This window comes from Rhizophagus irregularis, chromosome 1 (assembly GCF_026210795.1).
Source record: "Rhizophagus irregularis chromosome 1, complete sequence".
In the NCBI taxonomy this organism is placed as follows: domain Eukaryota; kingdom Fungi; phylum Glomeromycota; class Glomeromycetes; order Glomerales; family Glomeraceae; genus Rhizophagus; species Rhizophagus irregularis.
The window spans coordinates 5,772,934-5,789,837 of record NC_089429.1 but is presented as its reverse complement, the minus strand read 5'-3'; the positions used below and the strand labels follow the sequence as shown (position 1 = coordinate 5,789,837).

The window sequence follows — 16,904 nt, the reverse complement described above, 5'->3', positions numbered from 1 at the left end:
GCTTCAAGAATCAAGACTTTTAAAGACGTACAAATCATCAATGTTTCCATCAAATTAGTGAAAACCTCTAACTATTCTACCTTTCTTTTCTCAGATTCGATATCCAGATCCTATGCAAGTCGCAATGTGATACAAAAATGTCCATAATTCTGATTGGCACAACAATAATCTTGATTAGTAACTTAATTAGTTTAAGATCTTTACTTTTTTCACATGATATGATAAAGTAACCACAAATAGTAATAATAAGATCCATATGATTTTTTTGTTTGTAATACAGTATTGAACGTAAAAGCAAATGGTTTACTTTTTTTTTTAGGAAAAAAAAAACTCCAAAACTCTTACCTTTTCATTTTTTAAAATTAAACCTAAATTTTTCAATAATATTAACAAAATGCCTCAACTCCTCGCTGATTGTCTTGACGAAGTTATTGAATATTTAAATGATGATAAATATAGTTTACATTCATGTTTATCAGTTAATCGACTTTGGTGTAAAGTTACCGTGGGAATTTTATGGAGAGATTGTAATAATTATAGTACTTCAGATTATAGAACTTTAATTAATTGTCTTCCGGATGAGTCTAAAAAAATTTTAAAAGAAAATGGAATTATTATTTCTACCTCACATGAGTCACATCCAATTTTCAATTATGCAATATTTTGTAAAGTTTTATCAATTAGTAAAGTTCATGAAAAAATTTTTCACCTTCTTGAAAATCAAAATAACCTTTTACTTGAAGATCTTATCAATTATACACAAATAATTGTACAAGAAATATGTAAAATGTATATGAATCATACCTCTTTAAAAGTTTTAGAATACGTTCAATATTCTGATGTAATTTATGATATTTATCCTAGTCCAAGAAATTTCTTAAAAAATCTTACAGAATTAAAATGTATTTCAAATATTTCTCCTGAACTACTTATTAATTTGACTCAAACATGTCACAATTTATTCCTTTTAGATGTAATAATTATTTGTCATGTTCCAAAGGAATTAGTTGATTTAATTACCATTCAGAAAAATTTAAAATGTTTTAGTATGATGATACATGATGGACCGAAAGATGAAATCAATTCAATTCCATTGTTAACGATGGAACTTCCTAAAACTTTAACCAGATTTATTGTTGTTGGAGGGAATTATAATATTTCATTATCATTTCTAGTAAATTTTATTAATTTACAAGAACTTGAAATATCATTTGATTTTAGTGAATGTATTGAGAGTTTTGAAAAGTTACAAGATGCTATTTTCCCACAATTACAAATTTTAATAATTAAATGTTCATGTCCAAGATTGGAGTTTTTAGTAAAATTTTTAAAAAATAACGGAAAAAATTTAAAAAAAATTCACATAGATGTTAATCATTGTGATAGTGAGGAAAGTATTAATTCCTTGAATTTAACTATCGCTAAATATTGTCCAAACATCAGAAAATTTTCTACTGGATTTAGTGATAAGGATTTGGAAACGTTAAAAATATTATTTAATAATTGTCAATACTTAGAAAGTATTAAATTTTGGTGCGGAGGTAAATTTTTGAACGAAAAGGAAGCATTGGAGACGGTTTTGAAATATTCAAAAAATATTTATGAAATAATTTTACAATACCAATTTGACTTAAAATTTGAATTACTTCCAAGTGAATTAGAGTCCTTTTTTATAGATTGGAAAAAACGTATACCACAAAAACCACTTTCTTTCGTGATCATTGATAGTGAATTTTGTAAAAATAGTTTAGATAAAAATGTTGAAAATATGAAAATTATTGAAACATATACCAAATTAGGTGTTGTTAAGAATTTGATTATTCGTAAATTATGGAATTATTAACCTATTCAAGATGACGTACTACCAATTCTTGACTTATACCTGTATTTTTTTTTGTAAATCGAAAGAAACATTCTTTTTTATTGTTATAGTATATTTTAAATCTTATCTATATAAATTTTTGAGTAATATATAAGAACATTTTTATATATTAAAAAAAAATTTAAAAAAAATATAAAAAAAAAATGTAAAAATATAAAATAAAAAAATAAAGGATCTATATTTTTATATGCGTATAAAAAAATTATTTCTTTTGTTTCGTGTGTCTAATGGATCAAACATAGCTTTCTTATATCTCAATACGTGTAAGTCAGCGATTCTTTGGCATATTCGTGTTTAGATCTGATTAATTGCTAGTCCGGATAAGATCTGCAGTGACACATATAGCTATTTACTATAAAAATTGGGGATAAGTAACATATAAAAAATATATTGTTTTTGAATCTCAAAGTCGTCTCTTTTTTATGGCGCCTAAAGCTCGTGAAATTGTTGTTACCTTGTTAGTAGTAGGTTCTATACTATTAGACTTGCACTATGGGCCATATTCGCGTCTTTGGTGGCAAAAAAATAGTGACAATAAAGAAAATGAAATCTCAAATTATTTTCCGATTCGTATTGGTCAAACCACAAAAGCTGTTCTAAATGAAATGGACTTTTATACCACTATTTTACTAGGAAATTCTGAAAACTCTTTTGCTCCTGGGTTTATTTGTACTTCAGGCGTCTTTTCAAGCAGTGTAGAAAGTAGTTCTTCTGCTGCAGTTTCGAATCTATACGCTAGCATATTTCAAAAACGAACGCGTTTTTCTGGTCCACTTGTAATAGGATGGAATGATAAGGATATAATTTCACAATTATCTCAAAATATTCCTTTTTTTCCTTTCTCTTTTCTTCTTGGAAAATATCTAATATTTGTTTATAGTATTGGCACTTCATTACGCGAAGATTGGAATAATGGTGGGTTAGGATACAAAGCTTCACTCAACAATAAATATCATGATAAACCGGCAATATTTGTATCTACAATTGAAGATAAAGATTGTACACTTGAAATTTATCAAGATTACAAAATTAAAAACCGGTTTGTAGCCAATTCTCCAAATGAAGTATGGGAAATTTCAAAGTTTATAAAACAATATAAAGGAATCCAACTTTTTGGCCTTGAAAATTCCTTTACAAGAAAATTTATTCAAGAGAATTCAAAACCCACATGCTCGCCAGATAATTGGCACAATTTTCCTTTATTAAAATCTGTATTTGATTACAATCTTAAACGTCGAACACTTGCAAATGTAAAATGGTATCAATTCTTTGAATCTTGGGCTAAGAGTGAAAATCCAATAATTGAATTTACGTCTAGTCTTGAGAAACTTTATCCAAGTGAGTATGAGTTTAGTGATCGAGAATTGAGAGCATGGAAAACAACATTACGTGCTGCAGGTTGTCACAATATAACGCCTTGGTCATCTCATGAATCTGAGGTATGGTAATGTGTAAAAATTTATTTTTATGTATAATTTAATTTGTAAAAATATGTGTAGAAAATAGAGTAACTAAAAATTATTAGTATGAAATATATTTCAATAGTAATTATTATAATTTAATTTAGTAAAAAGATATGGCAAAATATCATGTAAAGAAAGTATAAATAGAATTTATCAAATTTTCGTTACGAAGTAATAAAAAATCTTATATGTTATAGTAGTATCCAAAAAGAGAAAAATATTCGAAGTATTATTTATACCAATTATTATTTTTTTTTTTTAAAAAAAAAAAAAAAATTACGGGCAAAAAAAAAATTTAGATTCTCATGACCCGACCCATCAAAGAAAATTTATGATATAGCAAATAACCACCATTTTTTTTATTATAAGCTAATAAAATAATATTCTATCATCACTCTAAGTGGCAATTTTGGACGCGGTCAATTGATTACAAAAAAGATGAGAATTTATTATACATGTTATATAAATCAGGATTTCTCCAGACCAAGCCCCGACATATTCCAAACCAAACTCTAATTTTTTGGGATTGCTTTATACGTGCAATGATGATAAATAATAAGACTCCAGATGGCAAGCGACGTATATTATCAATTATTGCTGATGATTTTACATATGCTGAATTAGAATTACAATTGGGAGTAAGATATTAGTTTCAAATTATATGAATAATTAATTCTTTATTTTAAATTCTAATATCAGATATTAAATATTTAAATTTAGGTCAGTGCACATACCATTCTTGAAGCCCGTAAACATGCACGATTTATTGGCTATGGTGCTCCACCACTATTCAAACCTATTGTTCAACGAGTTAAATTATCAGAGGAATCATTAGTTCAATTTGAAGTTTTTTTTTCAAACAAAGAAAATGTAAATATGAGTAGTTATAAGACCGATAGTGAAACTGGATTGCCTGTACTGTACCTTCAAGATACTAAAGCATTGTTATGGAAGAAGTTTTCAGAATCATTCCCTAATGGTATGCGAAGAACTTCATTTATGACACGTCTCCAGGGAAATCGATATCAATATAAAGAGGATTTGGGAGGCCTATGCTCAACCTGTAATGAATGTGGATACGAAGTTTTTGTGGAGATTGAAGATTTGATTGACAATTATGTTTCTGATATTCAATTACGGGTATATATTTACCTATTAATTAATGAATAAATTATTTTAGTATTTATACTTCTAATTTAAATTTTTAATAGAAAGAATTAAAAATACAAGCACAAGTTTTGAGACGTTATTTGCGTAGAGATTTTGCAAAAGAATTGAATATTGATTCATCAGGTTGTGCGAAACATAGTAAATGTATCAGTCATTGCCTACCCCATGCATTTGGTGAATGTTATTTGGACCATCCAGATACTTGTGACAACTGTGAATCCCTTTTATCATTCTTTGATACTTTACAAAATAGCCTTGAACAAGAACAACAAGAAAAGTTACCAGCCTATCAAAATCGGTTGATTATTTTTATGGCACATCATGCTCGCAAATCTTACCTCAATGCACAGTTTAATGCTCAATTCTCTCAACTTGATTCAGATGGAGCTTTAATAATTGTAGATTATAAGATGAAAATTCTTCCCAAAAAAGCTCGTGAAACAAAAAATGAATGGTTCGGAAAAAGAGGATGGACGCTTCATTCTGTTCTTGTGTATACGAAAAATCTTGAAAATAATAACCTGGAAGTGCAAGCTTTTGACCATTGGTCTGGAGATACTCGGCAGGATGGGTGGTTTACGGCGTCCTCATTACATTCAGTAATAGAAACTTTGGAGCGAAAACCAAAATGGGTTACTATTATTTCAGACAATGGAGGACATTACCGTAATACAGAATTAATGATTATTATAGGCCATTGGAAGGAATGGTATGATATAAGTCCTCGTAGATGGTTATTTTTGGAAGCAGGTGAAGCAAAAACCGCAATAGACTCTCACCATGCTCAGGTATGAACAAATACCTGATTTTTTTGTATTATTAGTAATTGATACATATTATTATTTGTTTTAGATTTCTCACGCAATAAAAAGATGGGTAAAAATAGGACATGAAATAGAAGAAGGAGAAGACATTGAAAATGCCATCAAAGACCTTTCAGGTACTCATGTATCTCATCTTGAACCAGATCGTGATAAAGGTAAATATTTAGTTTCGTTTTTTTTTTGTTGAGAAAATGAATGATAATATATTTTGAATAGAAAAAGGAAAATTAGGAACGATAAATGGTATATCAAATTGGCATGAGTTTACTTGGCCTGAAACAGGAGAGAACACTGGATATATATGTACCCGTGCGCTGCCAGAATTTGGTAATTGGAATAAAATTTCCCACTGTCAAATTGATAAAATTACAAAATCACGCACCTTTGGAAAACCAACTCCGATCTATACAACACATACACAACCTTCAAAATCATGGACTGTACCATTGACATCAAGAAAAGGTAATTTTTTCAACAAAATTGTTCCATAATTAATTTGTATTGACAAACATCATGCTTTTCAGAAAATACCCAAGGAGATCAAGAAATTCAGGAAGTAAGTAAAACGAAACATATCAATGTTTATTTTTCGTCAGGATACCTGATAAAAGAGTTGTAAACACTAAACAGGTTGAAGAAGAACAAATCGAAGATATGGATATTGATCCAATATCAAAAAGGTATGTTGTACTCCTCTATATCGTCAGTGTTATTTGAATTATCGTGAATATATTCATATTTTTTGTTTGTAGTGCCATTGTATTTGGTTGTGGATGGGCACTATCTGAAAATTTAAAAGTGAATCAAAAAGTACCAACTAAACGAATCACAGAACATGTCAAGGGATTGCTTACTATAATGTTTCACTCTGGTACTGCTAATCCTAGGCTCAAAATGAATGCTAATGAAATGCACGAGGAGCTTTTGAAAAGAGTGACTGATAACGAAATTTCCAAAGATGACGTACCAAAAGTTTCCACAATTGCGAATTGGATAACAAGCACGTCACGATCATTCAAGAAAACCATGGCACTAAGGCTTCTTGAGGAAGCGGAGTCATCTGAGCAATAAGTTTGTATTCAATTATGCAAATAAAATTAGATAATTTTGTTTTTGTTTTATTTACTATATAATTTGTATCACGATCCAATATATGATTGTGGAAAGAAAATAATAATAATAAATCTATAGCTAAAAAAAAAAATTCTAATCTAATCGAACCTAAATCAATAATCTAAATTTAAAAAAAAATAAGATTGCGAAATATTCTCAAATTGCACAACAAATTCAAAAGGACTAAAAGATAAAGAATAAAATCAATAAAAAAAAATAAAAATAAAATCAGAAAAAAGATCACTTCAGAACCTCTAAAAAAATCACCGAAATTAAAGGATTCCAGGCAAATCGTTCCTAAAAGATAAAAAAAAAATCAAAAAAAGAAACAAATCGAAACAACACCCAGAAAAAAAGATCCCACTTCCGAATCTCATAAAAATTACCGTGAAATCCTAGGACAAAAAAGATCAATTTCCTCTCCAACTCATAAGAAAGACGAGAGCGATGAACTGTTACTAAAAGATAAATAAAAAAATCAATAAAAAGAGACAAAATAAAAAAAAATCTAGAATAAAAAGGAAAACCCTTCCCATCTTCGAACCTTAGAATAATATTTACCACAAAATCCAAGGATAAATCAACAAATTCTACTTTGGATCCATAAAGAAAGAGAAACAACGCGAGGACGAACTGTTTCTAAATATTGATCCACAAAAAAATTTACAATGAAATAAATCAACTAAATAGAAATATTTCCGACTTCCGAATACATAAACTGTTTCTAATGATGAAAAATAAAATCAATAAAAAGAAAAAAAAAATCGTAATCACCAAAAAACTTACCACGAAATCCTTAAATCTAAGAAAAATAGAACTCAATGTTGACAAAAAAACTGTGGTGTCGTAACTTTTTGAGGAGTCTAAACCTTTCAAATAAACAAAATTTATATTACTTTATTATGGAAAATTGCTAAATGCATATTTTATAATTTTCATAATTTTCTTGGAATCCAGCGTTCGTACATAGTAAAGTCGTTAAAAATACAACTAAAGACTGTTTTACGAAGGCTTATTCGAATTCTCTGGCCTTTTTTGCATTAGATCGTATGATTTTTGTGTGCACAAAAATAGTTTGTGTAAACTTACTATTTAAGCGTTTTGTGCCATATTGAAGTGTTCAATAAGTGATCGGCGAAATTTTACCCCAAATTCTTATATCAAATTTCTGCTGATCATATCCGAATCGGCAATTAACCACATTAAAAACTCGTCACGCCACTTATTACGCTTACTTCTGTGATATCCCTCTTCTTTACTTACAAAACCATAAGTTTACTACGAATAACCAACATAAACCCTTATTTTCTATATACTTATCACTTTATAGATGACACAATATCATACCAAGGTTTGAAAAAAGCGTTTTGCGTTTTGAAAACTGATTATCTTGAAATTTTCATCCAGTATTTATTTTTATTTTTACAGGGATTAATACCAGGGTTAAATATGGGGAAAACTGGGGGAAATGGATCAATACAAGTTTATTCCAAATTTTATCCCAGATAAAACTAGAGTTTAAACCCAGTCTTTTGATCAGAACGGCGGTTCAGCATTATTTTAAAGTATATTTACGCTGGTGATCTTGCTGTATTTAATCTTCCTTCCTGGTTGCAAGAAATCAGTACAAGATTATGATTGTATTGATTTTATCTACAAAGATCCGCTACATTTATATTTTCAAAAGATTTCTTTTAATAAGTAAGGTTGACATTATCGTGAAATCCATTGTATTGCATAGACATTACATCAAGTTCTGATTGTAATTACAAAAAATAAATCATGAAAAGCTTTAAGAACAAACTTCTATCCATCAAAATATGGATATAATAAGAATAAAAAAAATAATATAAAATATAAAAACCATTAATACAAACTAAAATAAATATTTTTTAGCCTTTTATTTTAAAGCAGCCGAAATTGGTTAATTTAATAAAAGTTTTTCGGGGATACAGGACGTTTAGTTAATTAATACGGATCATTTTATTTCGCCATATAATAAATAATTACTATAAATCAAAGTATAAAGGATCGTTCTATGAATTGATCTTGCTTTATCTAAAATATATGTTCTTAATCATAGGATTCGGAAAAATTTGTATTACGAGTAGTAAACTTTGCCCGCACTATGATTAATTTCGGCCAGCATTAGGTTTAATATTCTGAATTTACTAACATCGATCGATCAATTTATTGATTAAAATTAGTTTTTCTTTGAAATACTATAGTTTTACTTAAAATATATAAATTAATTTCATCCACTTTCTGCTATATTATAATTTGAAGTATGCGTCAAATAACACAATTATTATACGACTACAAATGTTAAAAAAACGATCACTTACTATTAAATATGAGTGACTGTAATAATTGTGTGAACAAAATCTTAAAGATAACAAAATGATTGTTTTAATATATAATGTTTATAATATCAAAAATTCCTATCGCAATCAGTATCCAAAATAATCAAATGCAATGTTCTTAATTTTCATATCCACCGAATTTAGCTGTTATATATACTGTACATATTTATATACTGTACATATATAATACTTTTCCTCTGATAAAGAATTATTCACTAATAATGATGATTATGGTATTAATACATAAATAATATTATTTGTTGTTATTTACAGATTAAAGAATATCCATTTTCTAAAGGGCTATCGTTCAAAAAAAAAAAATTTTTTTTTTAGGAGAATGAATAAAATAAAGTTAGATATCTATCTTAATATGTTTAATGCAAAAGCAAAATGTGGTGGAATGATTTGAATTGAGGTAGTTGATATTTAATAATCATTGATAAAATAAATGTAAATTATTTAATTTATTGTGAAATATTAGGATTTATATTACGAAATAAAAATCAATTAGGTAATTGCGGAAATCAAAGAGTGAAAAAAAAAATAACATGTTTGCTTATTAACGTTTATATAATTTGATAGAATATCATTTGATTAATCGCATTTCAAAAAAAATGAATTATAGTTGACCTGATCAAACTACCTTAAGTATTAACCAAAACCATTTATTACGCATAAAATGATATAATCAAATGAAATTTCACTAAGAATTTGTACAATTATCATTGAGCAAAGATACATTGAGCGGAATATTTACAGTTGTAAGTATACTTACTGTATTATAGTTTTATATTTAAAATCTTTTATTTATATAGAATATTCTTAAATATAAAATCCAATAAATCTACCTATATATACTATATATTATAAAAATTTATAAAGTATAAATGAAAGAAAAATAGAAGTAAAATATTTAAACAGAAACTTCATTCAATATTATGTTCATCATCTTGACAAATTTCATTTAGTTCTATAAAAAAAAAAATAAATAAAATATAGAATACTAATAAAATTACAAATAATAATAACTTACCTAATTCACTTAATTGAACATCTAAGCATTCTGAAACTGTATATTTATAGTATTTAAACGTTAATAAATTTAAATAAAATAATTAATAAAGGTAATAAAGGGAATTCTTACTTTGATTTTCTGATGTTGATTGAGCAATATAACTAGTGTCTATTAAAAATAAAAATAACATTAATAGTGTAAAATGGATTATATGATAAAACAAAATTAAAATTTAATTACCTGAATTGAATTGAAAAGATGATAAATCTAAAGAATTTACTGGTTTTGGAAGATTTTTGAAATTTAAAAGTCTACTAGTATAAATTGCTTGTGGATGCATTTGGAAGCTTTTGGATTTATCTTCATTTGACCTGTTTTTGATTTTTTCTTTTCTAATTTTATCACATTCTTTTAATTGAAAATATATTTCACTATTTTGATTATTGTCACCATTTTCAATATTTTTGCCATCTTCACCATCTTTACTATCTTCACTATATTCAATAACTTTAATCTCAACATACCATTTCTTTAATAGTTGATACAATTCTTTAGTGGTTGGTCTATTTTTTATTTTAGCATCCCAACATTTTATTATCAAATCTGCAAGTAACTTTGGTATGTCTTTAGAAATTGTTGGTCTAAGTCCTTTACATATTTTAATAGCTAAAAATTCATCATGAGGAATATCATTAAAAGGAATTTCTTCAGAAAGAAATTCGTTCATTATTATTCCAAATGAGTAAATATCTGCTGATTTTGTATATTGTTGTCCACGTAAAACTTCTGGTGCCATATATGGTAATACTCCATAAATTCCTTCTTCTTTAACTGTTTGCTTTATATTTGCTGGTTGACACATTCCTAAATCACTTATAAATGGAGAAATTGAAAATAATATATTGCCTGAATGAAAATCTTTGTGAACTTTTTCAGCATTATGAATATCTAAAAGTCCTCTCGCAATTTGTTGTAATTTATCAATTTTTGAATTATAATTTATATAATTTTTAGATTTATTTAAATAATTTCTCAAATTTCCATCATTACAATATTTTATAACCATCATATACTCTTTATTATTTGGATCTTGAGTAATTCCATAACATGGAACAATATCTACAAGATAAACCTGAAGATGAGATTTAATCTAATATCATTAAAAAGGTAAGATTTTATTAATAAATAAATGCAATTAACAAACTTTATATATAAGAAAAAGTAAGTTTAAATTACCTCATTTAAAAAATCTGGACATATATCGGAAGAATTATTCAAACTTTTCAATGCATATTTATTAGTCGTGTATCTACACCAACTTTGATTTTCAATATCCCAATAACTGATATATCCTTCAGGCCATTCAGCTGAATAAATCTTACCAAAGCCACCTTCCGCAATATAAGTGATATTTTGAAATTTTTCAAAAGGTATCCATTCAAGATATTTTTTACAATGTACAGCATTAATTTGTGTTTGCTGTATAAATTTATCAATATCTTTATTTCCACTAGTCCAATTTTTAAAGTTATCTTTAAATCTTTTAGCATTACAAGATTGACACCATTTCCATCCTGTGCCAGGTTCTTTACATTCTCCACATATTCCATACGCTTGACTTCTTTTTCTAAATCTCCTATATAAACTACTCTTTCATCTACATTTTCTGATTCAATAGTTGAATCAATAGTAGGAATTGTAACATGGAGCTTTTAATAGACAAAAAATTATTAATTTTTTTAACTACAAAAATTCAATAAAATAATTATGATTGTTAAAAATATTAATTGCTATTACCTGATATTTGCTTGTATCAGTACCCTTCCATAATTTTTTGGGGGTTTCGTCCATATTAATTGAGCTGTGGATTATAATTTTAATTTTAGTTATATAAAATAAATTTCAGAATTATTATGGGCAAAAGAAAAAAATTATGAATTGAACGAAGTTCAATAATTTGTATTACCTTATTTGTATTACTATTTGTACTACTATTGTATACAAAAATTAGTAACAAAGAAAATTCGTAAGCAGCAGCTGATCATCATAAAAAATAAATATAACCCGAAATGGTTAAAATGAAAAATGACAAATTAAAATTGTAGATCATATAATTTTTTTTCTGTATTTTCAAAAAAAATAAATAGCAATAAAAAAATCATTGCCAAATTATATATCAGAAATAAATTAGTTTGGAATAAAAATTTTAATAAATCAAGGTGGATATAGATTATAGTTCGTACATAAGCTTTTTTTTATCTTTATGCTAGGAAATATTTATGATTGGTTTAAATGAACCTTGTCGAGGACTGGTAATAATTACAAAAGGCAAAATTTTGTATAGTAAATATGGTAAATTAAAGTAATGTAAGGTATTTCATACTATTATCCGTATAGAGAAGATAATATATGATCAAAATTGAAGGATCCGAAAATTTTATTGTATATACGTAAATCAATAATAATAATCTTGAAAAGTTTATTATGCAATTTTAAATTGAGTAAATTTTAAAACAAAAAGAAAATTTATTTATCTTTTATCTTAAATATGATATTTATTTAATTATGTATTAAGAGTATTAAGAGATATATTTTTTGAATTGAGACCATATCCTCCTAATCTTTGATGAGGCGTAAAAAATTGAGAATGAATAAAGTGTGAAAAATTATGGTCAAGTAGTAAATAGCTCTTGTATTAACAAATACATTTCTACGAAGGACAATCTAACGGACTACAGGTTTCATGAAGATAAATACATCATATTTTGAATATTGTATTTTACAGAGAATTTCTCAAAATTAATGCAAAACGAATAATTTGAGAACCTAAAGAGCAATAATTGGAAAGATCAGGATTCAGGAACATATGAAGTGATGTTCAAAAGCGAAAATGTTAATAGAAATTCAGTTGGTTTGAACGTTTGATAGATGCATGTTTTAAATTTATTTACAAAATTACATTTCTATTAACTCATATCAAGCATAAAAATATAGCTTATGACATAATTGAGTCTCATGATAGTAATGCAAATTCATCGAGATCTTACACAGGAAATATTTTATATTCATAATATCATAATTCCTAGTATATAAGTGAATTTGGATTTCGTGACCTGCTAAATTATATGGCGATTTTTCTTATGAAACACTTGTCCGAGATTTTGATTAATATTGGTGCGTCAGGTAGCTTCAATTTGTTTATTTCCACTTCTGGGTCAATAGTATAAACTACTATTTATTTGGCATGGGCACAATCCATATAATATATTAATATATATTTCACAACACTTTACACAACTACCATTAAGAATAACTAACTAAATATTCTTTTGAATTTTGGATCTTGAGATATTCATATATCTTATTACTATTCACTATATACATGTTTAGTATCAGTTCTAATTTATTTTTTTTATAGGTCTTAGAGGAATAGGTAAGTAACATTATTCGATAAAAGGTCATTACTTTTTCAAAATATAAATTTGAATGATGAGTTACAATCAATTATGATTATAATTTTTTTTATACAAGTTCAACATTTGTCTCGATTTATTTAGATATCTTATTATCATAATTTGTATAGACTCTTTTACTGTATATACGTATAAAAAGATCAAATGTATTAAGAGTATTAGCAGTTTTTAGATTAATATATACATAATACATTAGCTTACATTCAAACAATAACAATTTGAATCTTTATTTATAAAAATTCTTTATTTTTATTATTTCATACGCTTGTTCACTTTTATCTTACAAATACAATACATACATACATAATTATGGATTTGAGATCTTTTTTTTTTATAAATAGTTAGGATATAAATATAGAAAATTTTAGAAACTGTAAAATCCAAAATTGATGTCCGCATAGGTCAATGGATAGTGATTGTTATAATTATATTTTATATTTTTATAAATATCTAATGAAGAAACATGTATTAGTTGATTTGATCTAATAAGTAGGTGTGATTTAGTTAATCTGAATATTTTGAACAGAAATTTAAAAATTCCAATAAAGAAAATTTTCAAAAATTCAATAAATGAGAATTTTTAAGGGAATTGGTTTTGATTATGGATCGACAATATGCATAACTAGCTAGTATAAATTCATATTTTTTTTTTTTCTTAAAACATTTTAAAATGACGTCTTCAAAATTTTTGGCAGAATTATCAAGTGATTATGAAAAACTTTTTGAAACAGAATTAGGATATGATGTTATCATTTATGCTGGAGAGGAGTCAAACGTTAAAGAAATTCATGCTCATTCAAATATTTTGTGTATCAGGTCTCAATATTTTCGTTCTGCATTTTCTAATGAATGGGCTGAGAAAAAAGATGGAAAATTTATTTTAAGGAAACCAAATATTTCTCCTTGCTTATTTAATATCATTCTCAGGTAATGTATAGAAAATATTAACAATGAAAATTTTATTTGTATTCAATTAACACTATATATTTTGTTAATAATAATTTATTAGATTTATTTATTGTGGAAATATTGAATTGAAAAATTTACAAGGTCCTGAAGTATTGAAACTTTTGATAGCAGTGGATGAACTTAATATTCAACGATTGATTTCTTATATTCAAGAATATTTAATTGAACATCAAACCGAATTTTTGCATCAAAATCCAACTGGTATTCTTGAAACTATTTATCAATATGAAACATTTACGGATTTATGGAATTTTTGTCTTGAAAAAATTTGTGAAGAACCTAAAATTTTATTTAATTCAGATAAATTTACTGATTTAAAGGCTCCATTATTGGAAATGTTGATTAAACGAGATAATTTAAATATGGAGGAAATTGAGATTTGGGAAGGTTTATTGAAATGGTGTTTTGCTCAGCAAAATATGTTAAATGATCCTACCAAATGGAGTAAAGATGATGCTATAAAAATTGAGAGATCATTACACAGATTTATTCCTTTAATTAGATTCTATGATATTAACCCTGCAGATTTCTTTTATAAAGTTTATTGTTATAAAGAAATATTGCCTCAAGATTTAATTCATAATCTTTTAGAATTTCATATAGTCCCTAATATAAAACCTAAAACTAATGTAGCACCTTCAAGAAAGCCAAACTTAAAATTTAAACTTGATTCAACCTTAATTGAATCAAATCATATCCCACTGTTTGCTTCATGGATTGATAGAAAAGATTTTTATAAAAAAAATGATATTCCTTATGGATTTAAGTTAATATATTGTTCAAGTAGAGATGGATTTGATGCTGCATCATTTCATAGAAATTGTGACAATAAAGGAGCTACAATTTGGATAGCAAAAATTCAAGGTACAACACAATTAATTGGAGGATATAATCCACTTGATTGGGATGGAAATGGTGTTTGGAAAAACACTACAGATAGTTTTCTGTTTAATAATATTATAGATGGAAAAAGTATTTCTACTGCAAAACTAAGTTATGTTAATGACAACAATGCAAGTTGTGCTATTTATTGCGAGAGTAATCAAGGACCACACATGGGCAATTTCTATTGTAACGGTACCGACAACTGGACATTTTATCATTCTGATATTAGTGATGCTAATTTTGCTTATCCTAAAATAGGAATTCCAGAAAGTTTTAAGGTGGAAAAATATGAAGTATTTCAAGTAATTAAAAAATAATTACTAAATACATCTCCATTTTTTTGTTAAATCTTTACAAAATAAAATTCAATTATTTATATGTCAGAAAGGGTTATTTGATATAAATTTATGTTAAAAAATTTTTCTACAGTGGTAATTATTAGAAGAGAGCTTAATTTTTGATTTTTACAATACTATTAGAATTTTTTTTTTAAAAAATAAAATTTCGTTTACATAAGAAAATTATTTCCTATACATAAAAAAATGATAATTAAATCTAAATAAATGTATTTTTAAAAAAAAAAAAAATCTAAATAAATGTATGTAAAAAAATAAAAAGTATTAACTGTAATTCATGTGATTCCTCTCAGAATTTTCCTTATTTCGTGATTAAATATTTATCATAAAAGATGAAGTTAAAAATTCGTCTATTTTTGAAATATGTTCTTGTCACTTTTAAGTCGTATACGGCATGTTTAACCCATTTTCTTTCATTCTTCAAATCGTTTTGGTATTTCGTGTTAATAATTACGATTATCTATTTCTTTGTGGTTGGCTGACTAGTTTTGGTTTGAAACGGGATTGTCTATTTGAAGTTTTGCTCCAGATCATCGGGGTTTGCGGCATAAATTATTTCAATCATTGATAATTAATAAATGTTCGTATTGCGTTAAAAAATTAATTTTTTATTTATAAAAAATCAACTGAATAATATGTTCAATATGTTTCAATTACTATAATTATTATAAAGATTTATTAATAGTAATTAAACATAGTCTTGTAATCTATTTTCGTCTTTTTTTTTTGATTTTCTTCTTTCTTTCCTTTCCAAATATCTTATAAATTTTACTTTGTCTTTAATAAAATAAAAAATTCGGTTTAATAAGAAATATACCAAAAAAAAAAAAATTTAAAAAATTTTTGGTTCAAAAAACTAAGAAAATAAAATAAAAAAATATTTCTGTTCAAAAGATCAAAAAAGTAAATAAAATAAAGAAAAAATTTCGGTTTAAAAACTTTTTATTTTTTTAAACTGAAAAAAATAAAATACTAAAATATTTAAAATATCATTATAATACCTTGAATCAAAATTCGTTGCTCCATAGGTCGTTGACAGTCTACTAGTCCTATACAACAGGAATGATAACCGCCGTGAACCCTTTAACGCGTATGCTAACTCTCTCCCTAAATATAAAAATCACCTACCATTAGGAAAAATTCAAATTATGAAGAACTCATTGCGATAATGTGATATGTCTCAGATAATTTTAATTTACAAGTTCATAGTCAATTCTCTATGTAGCAAGAAATAATTGTTATTTTAGCATATTAAAAGAAGTAATTTAACATTTGACATGAAACTTTTCAAATTGGAAATTTTATAATGATGCCGATTACAAAAATGTGATTTGACCGAGTAAGAATTATATTATCGATTTTGATACATTTGAACAATCAATGATTAATCA

At 26.1% G+C, this 16,904-nt stretch overlaps 4 protein-coding genes across 6 annotated transcripts; 3 read left to right on the top strand and 1 right to left on the bottom strand.

Moving 5' to 3' along the window:
* Nucleotides 1-394: 394 nt before the first annotated feature.
* On the top strand, nt 395-2,011 carry OCT59_001217 (uncharacterized protein; the record flags this gene model as incomplete). The annotated part of the gene is made up of 1 exon (XM_066139402.1): nt 395-2,011. The coding sequence occupies one exon, from the start codon at nt 395-397 to the stop codon at nt 1,841-1,843; it is 1,449 nt and encodes a 482-aa protein (XP_065988809.1). The 3' UTR covers nt 1,844-2,011.
* A 293-nt stretch (nt 2,012-2,304) lies between these two features.
* OCT59_001216 (uncharacterized protein) lies at nt 2,305-3,330 on the top strand (the record flags this gene model as incomplete). Its single annotated transcript, XM_025318035.2, has 1 exon — nt 2,305-3,330. The coding sequence occupies one exon, from the start codon at nt 2,305-2,307 to the stop codon at nt 3,328-3,330; it is 1,026 nt and encodes a 341-aa protein (XP_025177061.2).
* A 560-nt stretch (nt 3,331-3,890) lies between these two features.
* OCT59_001215 (uncharacterized protein) lies at nt 3,891-6,410 on the top strand (the record flags this gene model as incomplete). 3 transcript variants are annotated; one of them, XM_066139399.1, is made up of 8 exons in its annotated part: nt 3,891-3,983; nt 4,066-4,485; nt 4,557-5,303; nt 5,368-5,494; nt 5,556-5,801; nt 5,864-5,895; nt 5,970-6,019; nt 6,092-6,410. In XM_066139399.1, 8 exons carry the CDS (start codon nt 3,891-3,893, stop codon nt 6,408-6,410), a joined length of 2,034 nt encoding a protein of 677 aa, XP_065988806.1. The 3 variants fall into 3 exon arrangements, with proteins under 3 accessions (XP_065988806.1, XP_065988808.1, XP_065988807.1); XM_066139401.1 differs by lacking the exon at nt 3,891-3,983 and having other exon boundaries at nt 4,222-4,485; XM_066139400.1 differs by lacking the exon at nt 3,891-3,983 and having other exon boundaries at nt 4,327-4,485.
* A 3,331-nt stretch (nt 6,411-9,741) lies between these two features.
* Nucleotides 9,742-11,681, bottom strand: OCT59_001214 (uncharacterized protein; the record flags this gene model as incomplete). The annotated part of the gene is made up of 6 exons (XM_066139398.1): nt 9,742-9,785; nt 9,849-9,884; nt 9,960-9,998; nt 10,071-10,980; nt 11,384-11,539; nt 11,628-11,681. The coding sequence occupies 6 exons, from the start codon at nt 11,679-11,681 to the stop codon at nt 9,742-9,744; spliced, it is 1,239 nt and encodes a 412-aa protein (XP_065988805.1).
* Between the last annotated feature and the right edge of the window lie 5,223 nt (nt 11,682-16,904).